The 21,058-nt window shown below is 41.0% G+C and overlaps 1 protein-coding gene across 5 annotated transcripts in view; it reads right to left on the bottom strand.

Moving 5' to 3' along the window:
* Positions 1–21,058, bottom strand: part of DEPTOR (DEP domain containing MTOR interacting protein) — an 80,664-nt gene that overhangs the window by 9,915 nt on the left and 49,691 nt on the right. For 4 of the 5 annotated variants that reach the window (XM_072924963.1, XM_072924964.1, XM_072924965.1 and 1 more), the window contains 2 exons: positions 19,811–19,881; positions 19,077–19,181 (listed from right to left, as the gene is read on the bottom strand). In XM_072924963.1, the coding sequence (XP_072781064.1) occupies positions 19,077–19,181; positions 19,811–19,881 (176 nt within the window). Of the gene's footprint in view, positions 1–6,180; positions 6,309–19,076; positions 19,182–19,810; positions 19,882–21,058 lie in introns of all 5 variants that reach the window. The other variant, XM_072924966.1, reaches the window with a different exon arrangement.

Here is a 21,058-nt window from a genome sequence, read left to right as displayed (position 1 = left end):
ACAGTGACTGGAAAGCTGCCCTTGGAAAAGAACCTGGAGGTGCTGGTCAACAGTGGTGGAACATGAGCCAGTGTGTGCCCAGGTGGCCAAGAAGGCCAATGGCATCCTGGCCTGGATCTGCAACAGTGTGGCCAGCAGGACCTGGGCAGGGATTGTCCCCCTGTACTCAACACCGGTGAGGCCACACCTCGAATTCTGTGTCCCTCACTACAAGAAGGACATTGAGTGGCTGGAGCAAGTCCAGAGAAGGGCAACAGAGCTGGGGAAGGGTCTGGAGCACAAGTCTGATAAGGAGCAGCTGAGGGAGCTGGGGGTGTTTAGCCTGGAGAAAAGGAGGCTCAGGCTCAGACCTTATCACTCTCTACAACTCCCTGGAAGGAGGCTGTACTCAGGTGAGGGTTTGTCTCTTCTACCTCTTCTAGGTAACAAGTGACAGGGCAAGAGCAAACAGCCTCAAGCTGCACCAGGGAGTTACTGCCAGGTCTAGCTGACACAATGGTGTTTGGTCATAGCTTTGACATGATGATCTCAGCGGTCTTTTCCAACCTATTTGATTCTGTGATATGAGAAAAAATTTCTTCACGGAACAGGTGGTCAGACATTGAACAAGCTGCCCAGAGAAGTGATAAAACCACCATCCTTGCGAGTGTTAAAAATCCCACATGGACACGGCACCTGGGAACATGGTTTAGTGGTGAACACGGCAGTATCAGGTTAATGCCTGGACTTGATTCTATTAGACCAACCAGTCTTTTCCAGCAGTAACAATTCTATCCGTCTATGCTTTTTCACTTTTCCTATTTAGGCAGAAGCACAAGATAGAAATGGATGTGGGAGAGGTGGGAAGCAGCTCTGGCATCCTCCAATGCTAGCTCTAAAGCAGATTTTCTCACATGCCAAGTCACTTAACTTTTGTGCGCCAGTAACTTCCCTCTCAAGTAAAATGTGTGGTGAAACTCAATTTGTATTTCTGCAAAATGGACAGAATGTAGCTATCAATTTAAGAAAAATTATAGAGAAAGCAAAGCCAATCCAAAAATGTAACATTTCATAAAAAATACCACCAATGACTTTAATCTCTGCTATTCAGAGCCTCTGCACAGGAAGAGTGGCAGCAGCAGCTCTTCAAGGGATGGTAGACTCTTGCACCTTACTCCTTACCCCCAGAACTCCTCTGCAGAGCTGAAGATCCTGGAAGTAGCCTTACTAGTAGCCTAAATGATCACTAAAGTATGGCAATCAGTGATACAAATGAGTAAATTCCCATGGCAGTAATCTTTCCTATATATGAATATTTCAGTTGCAAGTAGCATTGGGAAAATGGTTCCGCTTTTGCATGCAGACAAATCCTTCTAAATTTTAAGGATTTTCGTGGAAAAGGTTACCCACCACCTTCTGCAGTGTGTCCAGTCAGTATTTAATTGGCATGTCCATTTAGTTTAAAATGCAGATTATTGCAGCATCTGTAGGTCTCAACTTCCAGTGATATTTCTTAATACTTTCTATGGCGTTCCAAGTTTGTATCAAGTTTTACTAAATTATAGCTCTGGCTCTAAAATAATATTTGGGTTGATTTAAAACAGATCAGCAGAAACAACATTGTCTCTTCTGGCCTAAAGCAATTTTTGGAAGTTGAATGGCTGCTCTTTGTTTTACTGTTGCATATTCTCAGACATCTTGAGTTACTGGAATTCCAATGCATGGGACTCGTGTTTGGCCACGTTCAATGGACAAATCTGCATGCTGGATCCTGGCACAACTTCAGGGGCCTTTGGGGAATGCCCCTGCCAGAGGAACACACTTTCAGACTAGGCAGTGACCCACACCAGGGCTGCAATGGTGTAAATGCAGATGGTACAGGCACAACGTCAACCGCAATCTGGATGCCAAAGAGTGAATTTCTTGTGGAAGACAAGAGCTGACATGTCTGCGTTCTCCATGTGTTTGTTTTATCGCATGCCCTTGGCGGTACGATTACCCAGCAATGCGTACGGCTGAGAACAGCCCCCTTCATGCCCTCCTTTGCAGTGGATCCACATGGCCTATTAGCTTCATCATTCCCAGTGGAGAGGATTAGATGCAAGAAGTTCACCCAGGCCACATGAGAAGAGAAATGCAGAGGGAAGGGCAATACACAGAAGAGCACAATCCCATCCTAAAACTGCAGGAAAAGACCCATGAGGAACAGGAGATGGTAATAAAGAGCCAGCTACCCTGGGGGTAGAAAGCACTCTCCATAGTAATTGCTTGACCAGTGCTCCTGAGGGCTGAGTCTCTGAAAATCCCTGGCTCCCTCATGAAGAAATGTGGAGCCATTTGCTGTGTGCTCCAGTCCTGGCGAGGAGAAAGAGGTTTGCACAGTCCTGTGTCCTTTGTTATGCTGACTGCACTCAACTCACTCAGTTTTCCTCTTCCCACCCTGACTGCCCATTCAGCAGTGCATCCAGCGAGGGGAAATGAAATGCTGTACTGCTTAGTGCATTTTAGTCATCATCAATCCTACCCAAAAATGCTCATATTGTGCAGTGCTCTACTGAAGTTAGAAAACAAGCAAGAGCAAATGAGCACTCACTCACCAGCCCTGACTGAATATGTCAACCCATATATTATTATCTCAGGAATTTTCTTAAGGAGACTGGTTTACAAAAACACAATGATTTAATGTTACATTTATAAAAACACATTTCAAAAAGCTGTAAGTGCTCAGCTCATAGCTGCAGCTGTTAAAGGCTTTGTAACTACAAACACATAAAATATTTCTGTTGGTTTCCACACATCAGTAACTATAATAGATGATAAACTACAGTTAAAAGAGCCTCAAAGATCCTTTTATTGCTCATTTCCTCATTGCTCTCCAAGGAGCTTGACAAGAGATAACCATCCCTTTTTATCCCTCAGACTTCAAGAAATAACACAGCCCAGAATAAATTCCGACCATTTTGTTGGTCAGGATGTGGTGATCTAAAAACCACAGAACTAATAATAGTTAAATAAAGCAACACTCAAATAATTTAAAAAAAAAAACCCTCCCTTAACAGATTTCAAATATTTAAGTATTACAGCAATAAGCATTTATTGTTGAGTATTTCAATTTCCCGCCATTGGAAACAGCAGCTCATGGAAGCAGGGATGGCAGAAAAAGAACCTCTGTCTTTCTGTGAGTTTTCCATGATGCATACAGAAGGTTTAACTAAATCCAGTTGTCCTCATAAAAAGATAAACTTCAAGTTCGGCCTTACATTTGAACAAAAAGGATCTGGGAACCTGCAGTTTAAAGAAGTTAGCAAAGATTCGTCATGCCATTTATCATCCGACTGAAGATGGCAAGAAGAGGAGAGAATAATTTGTTACTGTAACATTTACTGGCCAAAATCAGGATTGTGCTGTGCTTGGAACCGTACAACCCTTCCTCCCCCTCACTGGTAATTGCTCTTTCCTCCACGGCAATCTTTGGCTGCCTTCCCCTCCTCGGTCTTGCCAAGATGCCCTGCAGATGTACATCCACACCCTTTGATTTTCCTGCTGGGACAGCTGCCTGCTGGCCAAACCAACGCCCCTTCCCTTGCAGGGGGCTGCCTGGACAGCTGAGCTGGTGTTGATCAGGACCTGAGCTGAGGTTGACTGTGGGATCCTTCTAAGGGATGTCAGAGACTGGCTGCAGGCATGGGTGTGGAATTGTGCAACTGCCTTAAAGGCAATCATTAAATAAAAACATTGCATACCTGTCACTAATTCTTTGTTAGTTCTGCCTCAGGATGACCTCAATATTTATAAGTGCTACAGGAATGCTCTTAGAGGATAGGCAGCTAGCCTAGATCCTTGGATATTCAGATGCTGTTTGCACGATGAGCTTTAGTTAGCTTTCCCTGCGGAGCCAAGCCTTGCTTGCTGGACTTTTTTTAATGCAATATATTTTAAAATCCATTAAAAATGTTCTTTCTTTTCCTAGGCACACTTTTTAGAAAGGTATTTGAAAGTTTATGAAGACCTGGAAATTCCTACTGCAGACCTTGACTTAAGTGATCATTGCTGTTTGGGACAGCCCTAAAAAGAGATTTAAATTTATGGATGCAGTGAGTTCAACTGTTCATCTCTGGTACAAAGCAAGTAACAACCATGCACATTCAACAGATAATATATCTCAAAACAGTGTGGGTAAGACGATGACCACCTTAATTTGAGATAATTTTTTTTAAAAAATTGTCCAGATTAAGAGGAATACAACTGCCATGAGTCAGTGTGGCTGGGGATGGTGGGGCACTGTCCTTTCCACAGCAGCAAAGATCTGTGCCCCAGTCCAGCAGCTGCGGGGGGTGAGGTGCTCATTCTCAAAGGATTTATCATTTACATGTCAGCACCAGCATCAGTGTCTGGAATCCACTCTGCTTTTTTTGTTTGTTTGTTTCATTGATTGACTGTGGAGTTTTAGTGGGTTTTTTTCGTGTTTTGTTTGTTTGTTAACTACTCTTTAAGAAAGTACAAACGCTACTGAAACTGCAGATCAAATAGGTACCAAAGTAATCAATGTTACCAAATATAATGCAGGCTTGAAGTTCCCAAATTCAAAGCTAGATTATGCAATGACACAGTAAAGACAGTGGCAAAAATATTTTTTTTCAGCAGTACTGGTAGGTTACCCCATTATCTAGGCAACAATGGGAATATTCATGGTCTAAAACTGCAAAACACAAAGTCTATGCCAGTACACCTGACATTTCTCCTTCAACAGCAACAAAGTCAACCAAAGAAAACGTTTTGATGGACTGTTTGGTACTGATAGCAGCTCTGGCATCAGCAATTAACAGCATAAAGAGATGTTGAAAACACTGCCACCAATTAATTTCCTCAGAAAGTGGGAATATTACTGTACACATGGCAACTGTATGAAGGAAAATATTTTAAAATGCTGGAGAGAGTGTGAAATCCAGTCTTGCACTAGTCTTTTCACTCTGAAGCAGCCAGGATTTCACTCCTGGACTCTGTGTGGATCCAAAACAGATTTCTAGCAGCTGACAGCACAAAGCAGGCCCATGTTCTGCAGCAAAGCAGATCCCTTTGAGACCAAGGTAGTTCAGAAGTTATTAGCACATTGCACAGAAACAAGTCATCCTCTTTGGGAAAGTTGTGTCTGAGGCAGGCTCAGTCATCCAGCATGAGACAGACTGGATTTAACCCCTTGCTCTGTTCATCATTTGTATCCACAACGATTTACATATACGTGGATAGTTTGGGACATTCTGCCTTGAGTACTATTTCTTCTTATCATCTGATGTGAAGCCAAAGTCACGCAGATAATTTTTACTTTAAGACAAACCATTCCCAAAATGCATAAAAAAATGTATTGTTTTCTTTTTAGTCTCTTAAAAAATCCTTATTAGCATCAAGTAAAAATTATTAAATTAGGAAAATGTAGGAGTTATTTTCAACCTTGGAAAGTTCTTCAGTAATTTTCCTAAGAACAAAAATAAAAGCTTCTAAGTACAAATCTTTCAGAGCTGTTCAAACAAAAGTGTATTTTGACTATTTTATAGAGTGGAATTCATAGCAGAATTGACAATATAACTATTTCAAAAAGAAAAGTATATCCCAATGGTAATATTTTTGCTTTTCTTCTTGCTAATGAAAATTAAAATTAAATCCATTACAGAGACTGCCTGCTTACATTTCTGTAATACAGATACCCTCAATAATTATAAATAAATGCTTTTTTCATGTCCTACTTATCTGGCAGGGACAAGGATCAGCTGGGAGGTTTGAATAGCTAAAAATCATAATTGTTTCATTACAGTATTCTGAAATTCACTGTGATCTTCCAGAGGAAAGCCCTCCATATGTGGTTAGCAAACCCATCTGTTTTCTATGTGCATGAGAGACCCACAAGATCCTGATTTCCATTAACTATGAGGCCTTGCTCTCAGTAAGAGCCCTTCCTTATGGGCATCCATGAAATCAGGGCTGAAGGGTTAACATTTTGCAATTGTCAGTGACCTGGAGATGTCATCAGCAGGATACAAACAAATCAAACTTTTCACACTTTAGATACGCCCTGAGCCAGTTCTAAAATTTAAAACCTCCTCATTGATTCCTGTGGTAAGGCCACAGCTCTCACCTGGGAAGGTTACTAAACCCCTGAAACTGAGAAGGAAAATGTAAAGAAAAAAAAGAAAACACAGACTTTACCATTGCTTGTTTCAAGAGCCAATACAGCTGCCTTGGCTTTTCCTGTCTTGATGACAGATTTCAGCAAAATCTGGGCAAGGCTTAGGCGTTACAAGAATGTAACATCTGAAACACAGCTTTCCAGATTTCTGCAAGGAGAAATGGGACATCCAAGCCTCCAACATTTTGAAAGAAGGGGTATCTTTCCAATGGGATTCTTTCCCCCTTGTACACCCCTTGCTCCTCTGCAGATGCTGGGAAACATTCCTCCCACTCCTGCCTCCCAAGCACCACTGCCCTCCAAGCAAACAGATGGAAATCAATTTTTAAAATGTAATTTAAATATGAAATGTGAAAGAATTGAGAAATGAGTGAAAGTAAAAACTTCCATTTAAGGCTGTTATTTTGTCACAAAGGAAAAAAGAACTACACCTTTTGTACTTTTCATTGCTGTTACCAACTAGAAAGGAGCTATTTACAAGTGGAAAACCACACAGGTTTGCCTTGCCAGTTGTTAGATCTCTTGAATAAATCTTCCCAGCCAATAACCACATCATCACCTTCTACCTCACATACCACATCACGGGTTTGACAGCACCCTTAGTGACAATGAGGTTTCCCTCTCTTTAGAGGGTAAAAAGATAATTTTACTTTTAAAAGAAATGTGGAAAAAAGTGTTTGCTTATTAAAAGCTGAATCAGCAATCTGATTTGGGACCTCACAACTCTTTCTGCTCACAGAAAGGGATATACTCAACCTGAGTTGCCAAGGAGTCTGTGGATTCAGATGTCAAACCCCTTTCAGAGGGGAGGAAGGTTCATAGCAGGAGTTGGTGCCTGCAGTCCCAAGAGATGCTCCTGTCCCTTTGCTGGCTCAGACAGCAGTACACCAAAGCCAGGCACCACCCCTTTTCATCCTTTTCATCCCGTGCCAGCAAAAATAAATAAATCAGAGAACTTTTCTTCAGGCAAAGTAAGTTCCTTGATGTGCCTGACACAATAGAGGAAGGAGATATATATCTGCTTGAAGGCAAAGGGAAAGAGGGAGATGAAAAGGAGGTGAAAATAAAATCAACCTTCCTGGCAGAGCTTACAGAGATCAGTAAACTGCAGCCTTAAGTTTTCAGATAACTTAAAGTCCCAGTGCAATCAATGGCAAGATGGATGCTATGGTACCAAGAACAAGTGCAGAGAAATCTGAGGCAGGAGAACAGCAGTGGAGGAGAGAGTGCAGAGCTCAGCTTCTTTTACACACTTACACATACAGCCTGCATTTATGCTGATACAGGAGTTCTTCTATTTTAATAGGTCACCCAGAGCCATAAAGCAAAGGAATCCCCATGCTCAGCCAAGAGGCCAGGCTACAGAGATGCTGAAAGTGGTACCACAGAAGAGCCTAAGACCTAAGACTAACTTCTACATAAAAGCAAACACAGGCGTCACTGAATTTTTTGCTGTCACTCTGCTAAGCTTTACACTGTCACAATGGAATGAGGAAAAGAGATGAAAATCAGAGGTCCTAAAAGTTATGTTTCCAGTTAGATTTTTATCTTTGCTATTTTTTTAGAGTTTGTGCAATCTTGATAGGATTAGCAAAGTAAAGCTGGAACCTCACAATTCACAACCAACTGCATGTAGCCGGAAGGTTAAAAAATCATACCATGGCCTTTCCTCCATAACTGAGGTTACTGGATGGAACAGAATAAATTGCAGATGTGTGTTCAGTTCTGTAAATATCTCTAGCGAAAGTGCAATTGGCTGTACAGTGGGTGGTGTGGGAGTAGGCAAGTATCCAGGCTTCGCATAAAAAAGATTTTGTCTCGAGAGAGAGATGTGTTTCTTATTCGTTGTTTACAGGAGTGTGAAGCTGACCCCCTGTTCCATCAGGGGGCTAGAAACTGGGTTCCTGCAGAGCACAGTACAACTGATAGCAGAGAAAATTAACTCCATTTACAAAATTAAAATATAAGTTCATAATTCTTGTGATCCATCTTGGTCTGTGACTGCAGAGTGGTGTGGATGGTTTGCCTGAGCAAGGCTTCCTTACACACTTTCATTACATATATATTATATATTTCTTTCACTTTTAAAAAATATGCTGGATTTTTTATAGTATTCCAAGCAAATTGGTCTCCAACTGAAAAAAACCCAATGTGAATTAAACAACATAATCTATAAACTTCATAATATAAAAAAATGCATGTAATAAAGTAATATCCATTTTATAACATAATAGGGTAAGTCACATTAAAAAAAGTCATAGATTCTCAAGGGCTTCATCATTGGTTCAAATAGCCTCTCCCTCCCTTCCTCCCTTCCAAATGATGGCAATCTGTGGGAATTCTAGCCCTTTTTTTCTTCATCAGGAAGAGAATTAAACCATTGCTGAGCAAACTCCACAAACAGAGTGGATAAATTAGAGAAGGAAAAGAGCTGACCTAAGAGCCCATGAGAATAACTCTTGCTTTGGAGCACGAGTCTCTTGGGCTGCACAAGTCTCAGCTCTGCAAGTGGTGGAGTTTTGCTGACAGATCAGCTGAGTAGGAATTATTCACAAAGGTAAATTAATGCTATCTGTACATATCTGGAGAGTAATAACATAAGAACATAATACCCTGAAACACAAACCATCTATAAATATGGAGTAGGGGAATATAGGTCACTGCTTTCCACGGCACTAATTGGGAATTGGTGTGTAAAATCACTGACTTAATATGAGTCCCAGTGAGAAATACCCACAGGTAAAGCTGGACCAGGCTGGGTCACATCAGGAAAGCAAACCAGTGACCACATGTCTAACTTTATAAGCATTTTTATTGTATAGTGCAATTTGATACCTACCACAGAACAGTTCTGAAAATGTTAAATAACAAGAATGGCTAAAGATGGCTCTGGGTAAAATACTGTATCAGTGTCAGAAGAACACAGAGTCTAAGCTTACAAATAATGTCTTTTAATGCTTGGGTTGACCTTTCTATGTCTTTTTTTTTTCCTGGTATATCTGTAACTAAACTGTATTTAGTAAAACAAAACTGCACATAATGAATAAACTATGTATCAATTTACTTACATGGTCAAATATAAATATGCTGAACTGTAGTTCGTGTAAGCCCCATATTGGTTAAAAACAGTCATGAAGTGCGAGCAAGGGAATTACAGGGGCAGACAGATTCATGCAAGGCATCCTCAGCACCCTCTGGTATCCAGCATGTCATGAGCAGGAACAGTCTGCGCTGTTTGAGACAGACAGCTGCTCTCTGTTTGCACAGACAAAAGTGCAATTGTTTTTCCATGTGTTTGGCTAGCTAAACAGAGCCTTGGCTTTAATGCAACATGCTTCCCGAATCATTCGCTTATACCATGAAAGGAAGCCACTTTGTGTCTTGAGCAGCAACAAGAAAAGAGATGGAGGGAGAAGTGCAGGCAAGAGTCTTTAGAACAGCAGCTGGGGAGCAGCAGAATCTTTGAAGTGCTCAGGGCAGAGAGCTGAGATAGCCACAGACTTGTAAAACCAACAGCATCTGAGGAACTCTCCAAGGAATCAAGTGAAAAGAGTATTGCAACTAAACCAAGTAATACAAAATGCTTTTCATCCTTAGCTGAGAGCAAAAGTAGTTCAAAATGACAGCTTTTTACTGAACTGACCTTTAATTCTATGTCTTTGTTATAGAACTTAGGATAACCTTTTCAAAATTTCAGGCACCCTGCAGATCAGTTTTTCAGATGACAGTAGTCTCTTTAGAGAGCCTGGACTCTCATCAGGTAGTGACCTGCAATAGCGTACAAGAGCTGGAGCATGGGGAAGATCCCAGCTGCTCCATTAGGCTATAGATCTCACCATTCCATGGCCTATAGGCCACACAGGAACTTGGAAGTTGTATCAAAACACAAGCACAGCCCTGTTTTACAGTGCTGCTCTCTCTCTTTCAGAATGGTTACAGCTGTAAGACTCCAGAAAAAAATCAAGAAAACACTTTCATAAAGGGCGTTCAGATACCTGGGTTATCCCATCATAAAACACTGCTTACTAAAAAAGAATTTTTAAAACTAACATTTATTAAAATAATGTGACTGAATTTAGAAAATCCACTGATCTCCAGTAATGAAGCTAGGGAATTTTTGTGTTTTGGATTTGTACTTCCTATTGATGAGAAGGAGCCAACATACAGACACAAGTACAGTGGTCACTTGTTGCCCAGCAGCATTTTAGGTGACTGGCCTACAAACAAATTCAATTCTAAAGTCAACCACACCACTGTGAATGCAGAAAAAATACCTCTGAGATATTACGAAATTTGCTGTACTCACATAAGGTTTCAGTTGTTGTAAAGAGGAAAAAAGTTATTTTATTGCCCAGTAAAACTCTCTCTGTTAAAAGAGTCTTTAGGAAAAATCACACAAAGGCATTGGAAACCTAATACTGCTCTGCAGGCCAAAATCTGGGCCTGGGATAAGCAAGTAAAACCTTGTTAAACCTGTGTCCTGTAAGTTTGGTGGGGGGGAAGATGTTAAAGGAGAAATTTAGACTCAAAAAGTTGAACTCACCATTTTTATATTTCACCTGGGAATTCACACTGTCTTAATTCTTTTCTCTGTAGTGAGTAACATGGATCCTGTTGTTCAAAACCGGGTCTGACAATCATAAAAGAATTTTCCTCTGTTTTCTTTTGTGTGTGCAGTTTGTAGCTCACATCCTGCTGGCGTGACGTTTGCGTCAATGTTCCCAACTGCATGGTGGGGGGCTTTCCCCTCATCATTTTCACAGGCCAAGTTTTGATTTCTTCATCATAGAACAGTTCTGGATAGTCACAGCAAGCACCTGGTCTCTAGCAGAAGATAAAGGTGGCTGATTTTTTAGTCAATTTTATGTCTACTGGCTCAGAAGAACAGAGGCTCATGATCCACTGGCTCAAGCACAGTCCCAGCTACCTTGTGGGGCTGTGCACTCTGAGACTTGTGCACAGGGTGGGGCTCACTTAACCTTTCAAAACAGCTTCAGAAGTTCTGCAACCTCAGAGGAGATTTCTTCAAAACAAACTTATACAACTCTGTGGACAAAGAAATGAGGTAAGCCAAGGAAACAAGCAGAAAAAAATGGAAATCCACCAAGAAGAGTAGGAATGTAAGATGAAATTCTGACAAGTCAGAAGATAACAGGAACTTTATAATGGTTTTAAAAGAACTAAAGTTTCACAATTAAGAGGCTAATGATTTATTAGTGAAAAATGGTGCAAAACAGGAGAATTTTCACAAAGATCAGCAGAGACCGGAATATAGTAACATTGGAAATAGAAAGTGTCTGTCTGCAGAATAGTTACAACTTGGGCAGGAGTGGCAGGGTGGGATGTCACAAAGAAAGTATCTGGAGTTAATACAAACACAAATTTCAGGCGAGGGAGAAGGATAGCTTAGAAAGAGGAGAACTGTACAAACTGACATTTGAAACCTGGGGATTTGTAACATTGCTGGGCCCTGTCTGCAAATTCTCTGCTCTGAGTCTGGAAAACCTGGACTTTATGCTGTGAACAATGGGTCCCACAAGGAAACAAAGAAACTTTAGCAAACTTATCTGTACAGGTGCCAAAAGAGATCTACTCATCAAATGTTTTGGTTATGTTTGAGAATATGTCAGATTTTCTGAAATTTTCCATCTCTATTTAAATCCATACCACTTTACAAGAATTCTAGTGGGAAATGGTCAGTATTGCACAGAGGGTTTGTGACAGGAATAAGAGGAGATTCCAAATCCAAACTGTGACTTCCTCGTGGCCACCATGGGGCAGGTCCACCAGCAGCCCAGTGCAACAGTGTCTCTAAAAGTCTCCTGACACAGGGGTTCAACAATGACAGGGCTTCCAAAATAGAGAAGGAATAAAATAAACAGAATAGCTGGTGCAGTGAAGGGGCAGAAGAGAGATATCCAATTCTGCACCGGGATTCACAATACTCAGGAAAAAACTTCCATTATTTCAAGACATTGTGCTAATGCAAAGGATGGTCAAAGACATAAAGACTCTGTTGTTGCACTTGTAGCAGCCTTAAATCAAAGCAAAGGAGAAATTTGCCAAACCTTGTCTCCTTCTGGCAACTAAACAAAGTTCTGGCAGTGACACACAATGCAGCTTTCAAAACCACGTTCTTCTCCAGCTAGAGCAGCCTCTACTTTGGTGAGAGGGATGAATTCACAGAACTCCCAGACAAGAGGAGATGGGTGCAACGCAATTTTCTTCCCAGTCTTCACAAAACCATGTTACTGTGATAATTTTCATGGCATTAATCCTAGTATAGTAAGAGTAACACGGTTTTTAAGGAAAGTCCAACCTATGTAGAAGTGGTAAAAAAAGACTCACTCTAAAAATTTGGGAACTACTCACTGAGTTTAATTAAATACACACAGGGAAACTGGAAAACTTGGGACGGTTAGGGAGGCATCACCACAGCTCATCAGAAAACTAATCGAGCAAATGATGACCACAGACCAAGATGAGAAGGCAGACAGAGCAGCAACATCCAGGCACAGATTCATTTACTTATCAGGAAAGCATGGTGAGTGCTATACATATCAAAAAGTTGTCAAGCACAACCAGTCAAGAACTCATTTTTGATGGCAGAGCTAGGCATTTTTACATTCACAAATATTTGATCCCTTCCAACTTCTGTTGAATCATTATGCAACTGACTAGCACAATCTTACTGATTTTTTTCTTCAGAGTCTTATAGAAAGGTTTCCACTGAGGATTGATTAAATAATAATGAAAAAGCTATCCAAACTGTTCATCAAACTGTTCAACATTATGTTCATTATTGCTATGCTCTTGACATGTCCTAATGTCCTGGTCCTGCACCTGGGAAGGAACAACCCCATGCAGTATATGGTGGGGGCCACCCTGCTGGAAAGCAGCTCTGCAGGGAAGGACCTGGGGGTCCCAGTGACAACAAACTGTCCATGAGCAAGCAGCATGTCCTTGTGGCCAAGGCCAGTGGTATCCTGGGGAGCATTAGGAAAAGCATTGCCAGGAGGTCAAGGGAGGCGATCCTGCCTCTCTACTCCATCCTAGCAAGACACATCTGGAGTGCTGTGTCCTTTTCCGGGCTCCTCAAGAGAATACAAGAGAGACATGGTGAAAATGGAATGAGTCCAGTGGAGGGCTACAAAGTCAGTCAAGGGTCTGGAGAATGTCTCTTGCAATGAAAGGCTGAGGGAGATGGGCCTGTTAAGCCTCAAGAAGAGATGACTGATGAACCTCATTAATGTCTAGCTAAATGGAGGGTATCAAGAGGATCAGCCAGGGTCTCAGCAGTGGTTCCAAGCAACAGGACAAGAGGCACCATGCAAAAACTGAAGCACAGGAAGCTCCACTTGAACACAAGGAAGGACTTCTTTACTGTGCAGTGATCATGTACTGGAACAGATTGACTAGGGAGGCTGTGGAATCCCCCTTACTGGATGGGTCCAGTCCTGCGTCGTGTGCCCGAGGATGACCCTGCTTGAGCTGGGAGGTTGGAGCAGATAACCCCCTGTGGTCCCTTCCAACATGACCCATTCTTTGAGTCTGTAATGTAACAACCACCTTTCTCAAGCATGATCTCAGTGATGTTTGAGGCTAATGCTAGCCTAGTCAGTTCACTCTCCAACCTCCATGATAGATAACAGCAGATAAAATCTGAAGTTCTGGTTACTGCTGCATAAAGTGAAAGACACAGTCAAAACATATTTGGATTTTCTTTGGTTTTGCAAAACCAGACTGATTTTATAGTAAAAAATCAGCTTTCCTTAAAATTATATTTTTCTAAAGTCATAGATGCTTAAATACAGCTTCCACATTTCTGTGGAGAAGAATGGACCTTTATATAATAATTTACAAATAAATACTACAAATAAATACTACCAGAAAATGAAACACTTACAGGGATGTGCTTGAAACTTATATATACATTTATATTCAAGCCTACAGCAGTGGCATTCATTGTGGGTAGTGCTAGTGCATGTTTAGCTCTGCTGCTTCTCTATTTATGGACAAGCTATGAAAGCAGTTTGTCAGCAACTTTTTCTGAGTGTTCACATTACCAAATACATCCATTCTCAACTCACTCTAATGTAATTATCAAATTCAGCAGTGAGCTGATAACACAGCTAAAGGAAAATCCCAACCTGCCTCAGTGTTTTCATGCTGTAATTGAAAACAGATGGCAACTTGTGTAATTTATGCTTTTCTACAATCAGTAACATGTTGGTATAAGATAAGAATTCTAAGACTGAATTGCATCTGCTTCAACAACACCATATGCTAGTGCACAGCATAAATATTTATCCAATCCTACTCCATCTTCTCATTTAAAGCTCAATTCCATGAAAAAAGGAAAGTACCCTTCCGATAGCTTCAATTAGCACTGGAGCATCCCTGGAGTGCTTTGAAGGGCTACAGGTCCAGCACCGAACACTGAGGTATCTTCTCTTTTCTAAACTTCACTGAGAGGGTTAAATGGAGGCATGTACCTTGTGCCTTATTGATACAATATAAATCCCAGTTTTCAAGCTCACATTAGGGTGCCTTTAGGAATTACAAAGAAGTTTCTCACCTACAATATCAATGCTTCTCTACCTTTCCCACTATCCTGTAAAAGACTGGAAATTGGACTTGGGATACTTCTTCCTGGGGGAAGGTCTTTTTTAAGGATTTTTAGACTGATTTATCTTGCTTGCAAACAGTTATGGGATCCACATGTTTGAGGTCAGCTTGGCAAGGACCATCAAATGGGTTTTGTGTTTCTCTGTAGCTTGAGGCACGTTCAACTTCATGAGACTCTCACTGTTTCAATTTCAGGAACATAAGGCATTGGCAATTCCTATGACATCACATGGTTTTGGGTTGGTTTTCACCCTGCTGGACATTTATAATGTGTGCCTTTTAGTCTTCCATGTTACAAATCTGTAATATGTTGTTATTGTGGCAGTACTTTAATTCTTTGGACTAATCAGATAGTACAGATGTTCCTTTGACTGCATGAAATGGGCTTGATGACCTTGATGAACTGATACCCATTGGCTTCTTGACACAGCGGCAACTCAATTACACTTGAGAGCTGATTCTTATTCTGCTAGTGAAATCATTTGAGAAGATGAACCTGAAATAATAACTTGTTAATGCAGAACACAAAGGCACAGGCAGAAAATATATAAAGCTGATCTCCTCCCTGTACCAGCTTTTAGAGCTCGGGAGAGCAGAACCATGCTGAAAGGGTCCTGGCTGCACATTACAGTTCCCAAGCTGAACTCCAAACAGAAGGTGTTGGTACCAGTGACAACACGTGGTCCTTCAAACTCCCTGCTGCTGACTCCCTGCTGCTGAAATGAGGAACTAGGCTTGAAAAGCTTAAACAGTCACTGGCAACATGTATGATTTGAGGACCTTAGGTGTCCCAGCTATAAATACTAATTTGCTAAGAGTCACTTTAAGGAATCAGATAACTTTCTTCTAACAGTTTGAGTAGGCATTGATTTCTCCAGCCAGTGGGAAGAACAGATGATCAGCAAAATGAGTGATTAATTTATCTCTCTCACAAGCCTCATACTTAGCTAGGTCTGCTTGTTCCATCACACTCTGTTGCAGTTATGTCACAGTAAATCACATTGTTATGTGACGCATAATTTGAGTCACTAGTTTGAAGTCAAGTTGTAACTTTTCAAAAAATACTTGCACCTTAAAAGCAGAAATGAACTTACAGAATAAATCACTAAAAAAAGAGAAAAATAGTTTTACTGACAACAGCTGGCAATATTTAGCAGTGTCATCTGCAGAGAACCAGATTTTTCAGCCAGTCAGTAATGAATTTTAAAGCAACCTGGGAACTTCAAAATCCTGCTGTTCCAGTCTGCTCTGCTGACAACAGCAGACAGCTAAACAGAGCTGCAAATAACTTAGAAGAACGCATCACAACACTGACTCCTTTCATAGCCTCGCGTCGCCTGCAGCTCCCACTTGTTAATGCACTTGCAGCAACCACTCTCCTCACAACACTGTCACCGCCAAGCACACTTCAGCAAACCAGGTCCAAAAATACTTTAATAAAGCTAATTGACTAGATATTTACTGAATTATTTTCTCAGCTTCACACCTGAAATTTCAGACTGTGAGTGGTAACCTATTTACCAGCCCCAGAAGAGGGATTAAATCCTAAAGCTTGTAGCCTCTCACACATCTTCAGCAGATCATGCTAGTAGGGATTTTGTCAGAAGTAAATTGTCTGAAAATTCCCCAAAAGAGGATGTCACACATCAGGAGATGGCAAGGCTGCCACGCTGAGGTGCACATGTGTGACAGAGCCCACGTGTCCCATCTACTCACTCCGTGCCCAGGCACAGCCACTGAGGGTGGTCAGAGCTCTGTCCCGAGTTTTCTACTCAGACTCCCAACTCACAGCATTTTGGAGCAGGCCAAGAGCCCAGACAAGCTCAAACTGAAAGCAAGTCCCCACTAAGTCCAGCAGGTAAGGTTGAGCCTGCAATGTTTACTTCTTTCTGTGATATATGGTGGAATTTTAAATGCACAAACCAAGGTCCTACAATGACGTTGTAGGCAGCAGTCCCCTCTCAACAGTATGCCCAGCACAATGCAAAGACAGGGAAATAGTGCTCTCCAAAGCAGACAAGTGCAAAACCACAAGCTTTACAAATAAAGACATTCTAGAAACAATTACAGTGGATGCATCTCCTTAGGAGGAAAATCCCTGCTGCTACTGCCAAGAACTTTTCAACAAACTGCAACGCCAAGGCTTGGCCCTTCTTCAAATTCTTGGCCTTTTCATCATAGCCAACTTTCCTTGTTAGTGCTTCTTTGCTGTAGCACTCTTTTTGCAGACAAAAGCTTCTTGCACCAGCCCACCAGAAGTTACCATGCCCAACAGCCTGTTTTCAAAGTGCCTTTCCTGCAGCTTCCACACAGGGGAATATTTAATTTCAAGGAGCTGTCATCTAAAGCCTGTCATTTGATTTCTTTAAATTTGACAGATTGAGGAGTTCTGTAAACAGATGGATTAAGTGACATAGATTTTTTTTAAAATTTCAAATACTGCACTATGATTTACATACGTATTGCCATGGGAACATCTAACAAAAGCCCTTATTTTCAAAGAAAAACACCATCTCTTTACTAGGCTAAAGGTATTCAGCATTTCCAAAAATGGGTCAACAATTTTTGTGTCTAAAGAGGGGTTCATCTCATATACAGCTATAAATTTTTATGTGCAATTCTGCTCTGAAAAGCACTTTCATATAAAGATAACAGCTTTGAAAATAATCAGATCTGTCCTTGTGTAAAATCAAGGCAATATATCCCAGTTTTACAACACTGGTTGTTCCTCTCAGGACAGTGAACTATTTTGTACTCCTCAATCTTGAATGGTTCAGGTAGACCTCTGCAACCCCATGGGATGACACATATGACACCAGAGTGTTGTTTTTACAAGTCAGGTTTCAGAATCGCTCCACTGTATTGCTAGCTTCTATATTCAGAGAATAAAACTGCTGTAAAATACTAAGGTCCCAAGTTCAGGATTTAGAATACACACATGAATTAATAAATTATTTTTAAAATTAGGCCCTTTACATTTTAGGCAGGGTCATTATTTGAAAATTATACTCGTCATATAAAAATTGTAAATGTATATTATATTCAGAAACTTCCTTGGAACTCAAGCTTGTTTGCCAGCAGGATGTGTCTGGGTGCTGCATGCACCAACAAGCTCTGCAGCTGCCATTCCCTGTCCCAGGGGTTTTGTCTACCTGTACTAAAAAAAGTTTCAAAGACAGCATGTGCTTGAAAGTTCCATTAAAAAAAGAATCAGCATCCAGAGAGCAGGAACCCCTGTCCTGCACTTGCTAAGGAGGGTCCCAGGGCAGGTCTGGCACCATACAGCAGGCAGGATGTGCATCCCTGGAGCCGTGGCCTCCAGCTTGGTGGGTGTGAATAGACAGGTCACAGACAAATGGGATGAGTGTGATGGAAAAGATACATGAATTAGAAGGCTGGACAAAATTCATGGAAACTGGGGTAGATGTGGAATACACCTGAAACCTTCATCTGTATTGCTGCTATACAATGAAGCATGGCATAAATGGGTAGTTTAATCTTTCTGGCCATTGGAGCAGGTGTAGCAGGTAACTTAATTTTCTTGCTTTTATCTTACTTAACATAATACTTTGCCTTTATTTTTATCTTTGTACAAGGCAGAGATTAATTCACAGATATATACAGGATGTGATCCAAGACCACAGGTAAGTCAATGGGATCTGCATTGCAGTGCAAAAGCTAAAAGTGGAACGTGTATTTATTGATTCTTAAATCACTTATGAAGCTATTTCGGCTCTTTATGAAAATATTATCTGTTGTTCTTTCCAAACTGTCTTGAATCTTAACTGCTTTACGCTGAACAATGGGCTATGCTAGCTTCACTCTCACTAGGTATGTCTGTCTTTGCCTGTTCCTATAAAGGCAAAATCCAGAAGGTGCATACCAGCAGTCACATAAATTGTAAAGAGGGAAGCCAAAATTGTGCAGAGTTTAAAAAAAAATTGCAATTAAAAAAAAAATCCATCAAAAAATAAGAACACCACTACTACCAAAACCAGCCAACCCCATGAATGAAAACCCACCTCAAAAAGGAAAAAGGTCAAAAGAACAACCTGGAAAGAATAATTGTGTCTCATATGAAAAAGAGACTTCAAGAATCTCAGAGACAGAAGAAAAGAAACAGGAGGGTGTTTAAAGACAACAGAACTCCCTGTGCGCAAATGCCTGAAACTGAGACAAAGGCGCACTGGAAAAAAAAGCACCTCTCCCTCCCCAAATGCAGGCAACCCAAGACCTTCACCGAGCAGCAAAAACTTCCCTGGGAAATCATCCCATTTTGAGAACCCACCTTCATCCCAGCCGCGGCCGCTGGCCCGCTGGGGTCCACAGCCTGGATGTGGCAGGGTTTGCTCCCCCGCACCACAAAGCCCCAGCCCACGGCATCGCCAACGATCTGCAAAGAGGAAAGGACATGATCTCTTTCAAGCAGCTCCATGAAATTCAAGGGGGCAACTGCTAAACGGTCCAAGATGTAATTTCAACATCTCTGTACTTCCAGCACATAGTAGAGTACAGGCTGCTATGTCACTCATGGGAAAGGCTCTATCCAAATGATTCCTCTCACTTTTAATGAAGTTTCTTTGTTGAACTAGGAGGCTGTAAAAGCAATGCTTCCAATGACTAGGTTCAAGAACATTTTTAAATAAGGGCTCTAATAATGTATGTTAGTCAAATTTTCTGTCTCATTATGTAGAAAGACTCTGCTAGAAAACTTTGATTTGGGTAGGTGATCCAGTCCTGCAGAGCAGGAGAACTAAGTCCAGATGAGTTTGTATAACACAAATGTTATTGGCTTTATGTAATTTTACACCCCCTTTAAGTATCACACTGGCATAAAGACAGAATAAACAAGTGCTGAATGAGACCTGTAATTTGTGGAAGTACTGATAATGGAGTTTGGGATTTTGCAGTATAAATCTCAGCAAATTTGTATTTGCTGCTCTTATCCCATCAAAAAATGTCTGTTGGATTGCCCATATGCATATAACATGAAGAAAATAAAGAAAAATACTGGAGACATACCGTAAAAGTTTTTCTAACATATGGGGCTCCAGGCATCAAGAGCTCATCAGCAGTCACAGGTCTCTTTAATACTGTGGAGGTACAGAAATGAATATTCAATAAAAACGTTCCTTTGGAGTTTCTCCTAATAAATAAGATACAGTGTTGGGATACATCTTTTTGGCCTCACTTCCCATACATGCTTTCAATTCTTGCAGACTTGCTTGAAAGCAGTAAGAGAACCAAGGAAAAGCTGGCAGAATAACACTGAGTATAAATGCTGAGATCTTTGGAAAACTGGAGCATTTAGCCAACAGACTGTGTTGTCTGCAACCAAAATCCTCTAAACACTATTACAAAGTGCAAAAGTGGCTTTTCCTTTGTCCAGTGTTGAAACAAGTGACCAACCATCCTGGCACAGAGCATCTTTCCTTCACAGTTCACTGAGTACTTGCTGGGTGCTCTCTGCTATTTCATCTGAGTTGGGTTTGAATCACAGAATTGAATAGCAAGAAAATCTTGCCTGGGTGAGGAATTATCTCAAGAGACTTCTGCAACTGCAGGCACAGACCTACAACTTCCATCTTATCCAGGGACAGACAAGGTAACCTACAGTTGTCTGGGATTTTAAATGAAAGGCAAAACCAGTAAGTTTCTGCAGGTCCCCATTGCCTTCCCATGTAATGGCGTAATTTTCCTCCAAACAAATTAAATTTTAGGTTCTGCCAGATCAAATCAATACCATCCTGTGTACCACTTTTTATCTGTCCATAAATGCTTCAAAGGACAACATAAAGATATATGCTGTTCACCCGATTTGCCTGCTTCACCCTTAATAATATGGCTGTTTTTCTTTTAGTGATAAATAATTTTGATGGTGTCTGTCTTTTCAGTCACAAGTGGGAGACAATATTTCTCACAGATGGTATTTGAAGATGTTCTTGAGTTTCTTAATGACATTCATGGGAGCAGGGAGAATTCTAGCAGACAAACCAATACCTTTTTTTTTTCTTAAACCTTCCCATGCATTTTGATGAACTGTCATTTAGCCAGTGTTATTCTTTGCAGAGCATGTCTGGTCAATGTGAAAAAACTGAATGATTGTGCTCATTTGACAAGTCAGAATCTGGTAAATCATCCACGCAGAGCTCTCTTATGTGCCTCTCTTCATCATGCCTCCAGATTTTTTTTTGTTTGATGATTGTTTTTCTACATGGTTGGTCAAGTCATGACCTGGGTATTTTTTTAAGTGATTGCCTGTAAGAGAGC

This window comes from Taeniopygia guttata, chromosome 2 (assembly GCF_048771995.1).
Source record: "Taeniopygia guttata chromosome 2, bTaeGut7.mat, whole genome shotgun sequence".
NCBI lineage: Eukaryota > Metazoa > Chordata > Aves > Passeriformes > Estrildidae > Taeniopygia > Taeniopygia guttata.
This window is presented reverse-complemented; position numbering and strand designations above follow the sequence as displayed.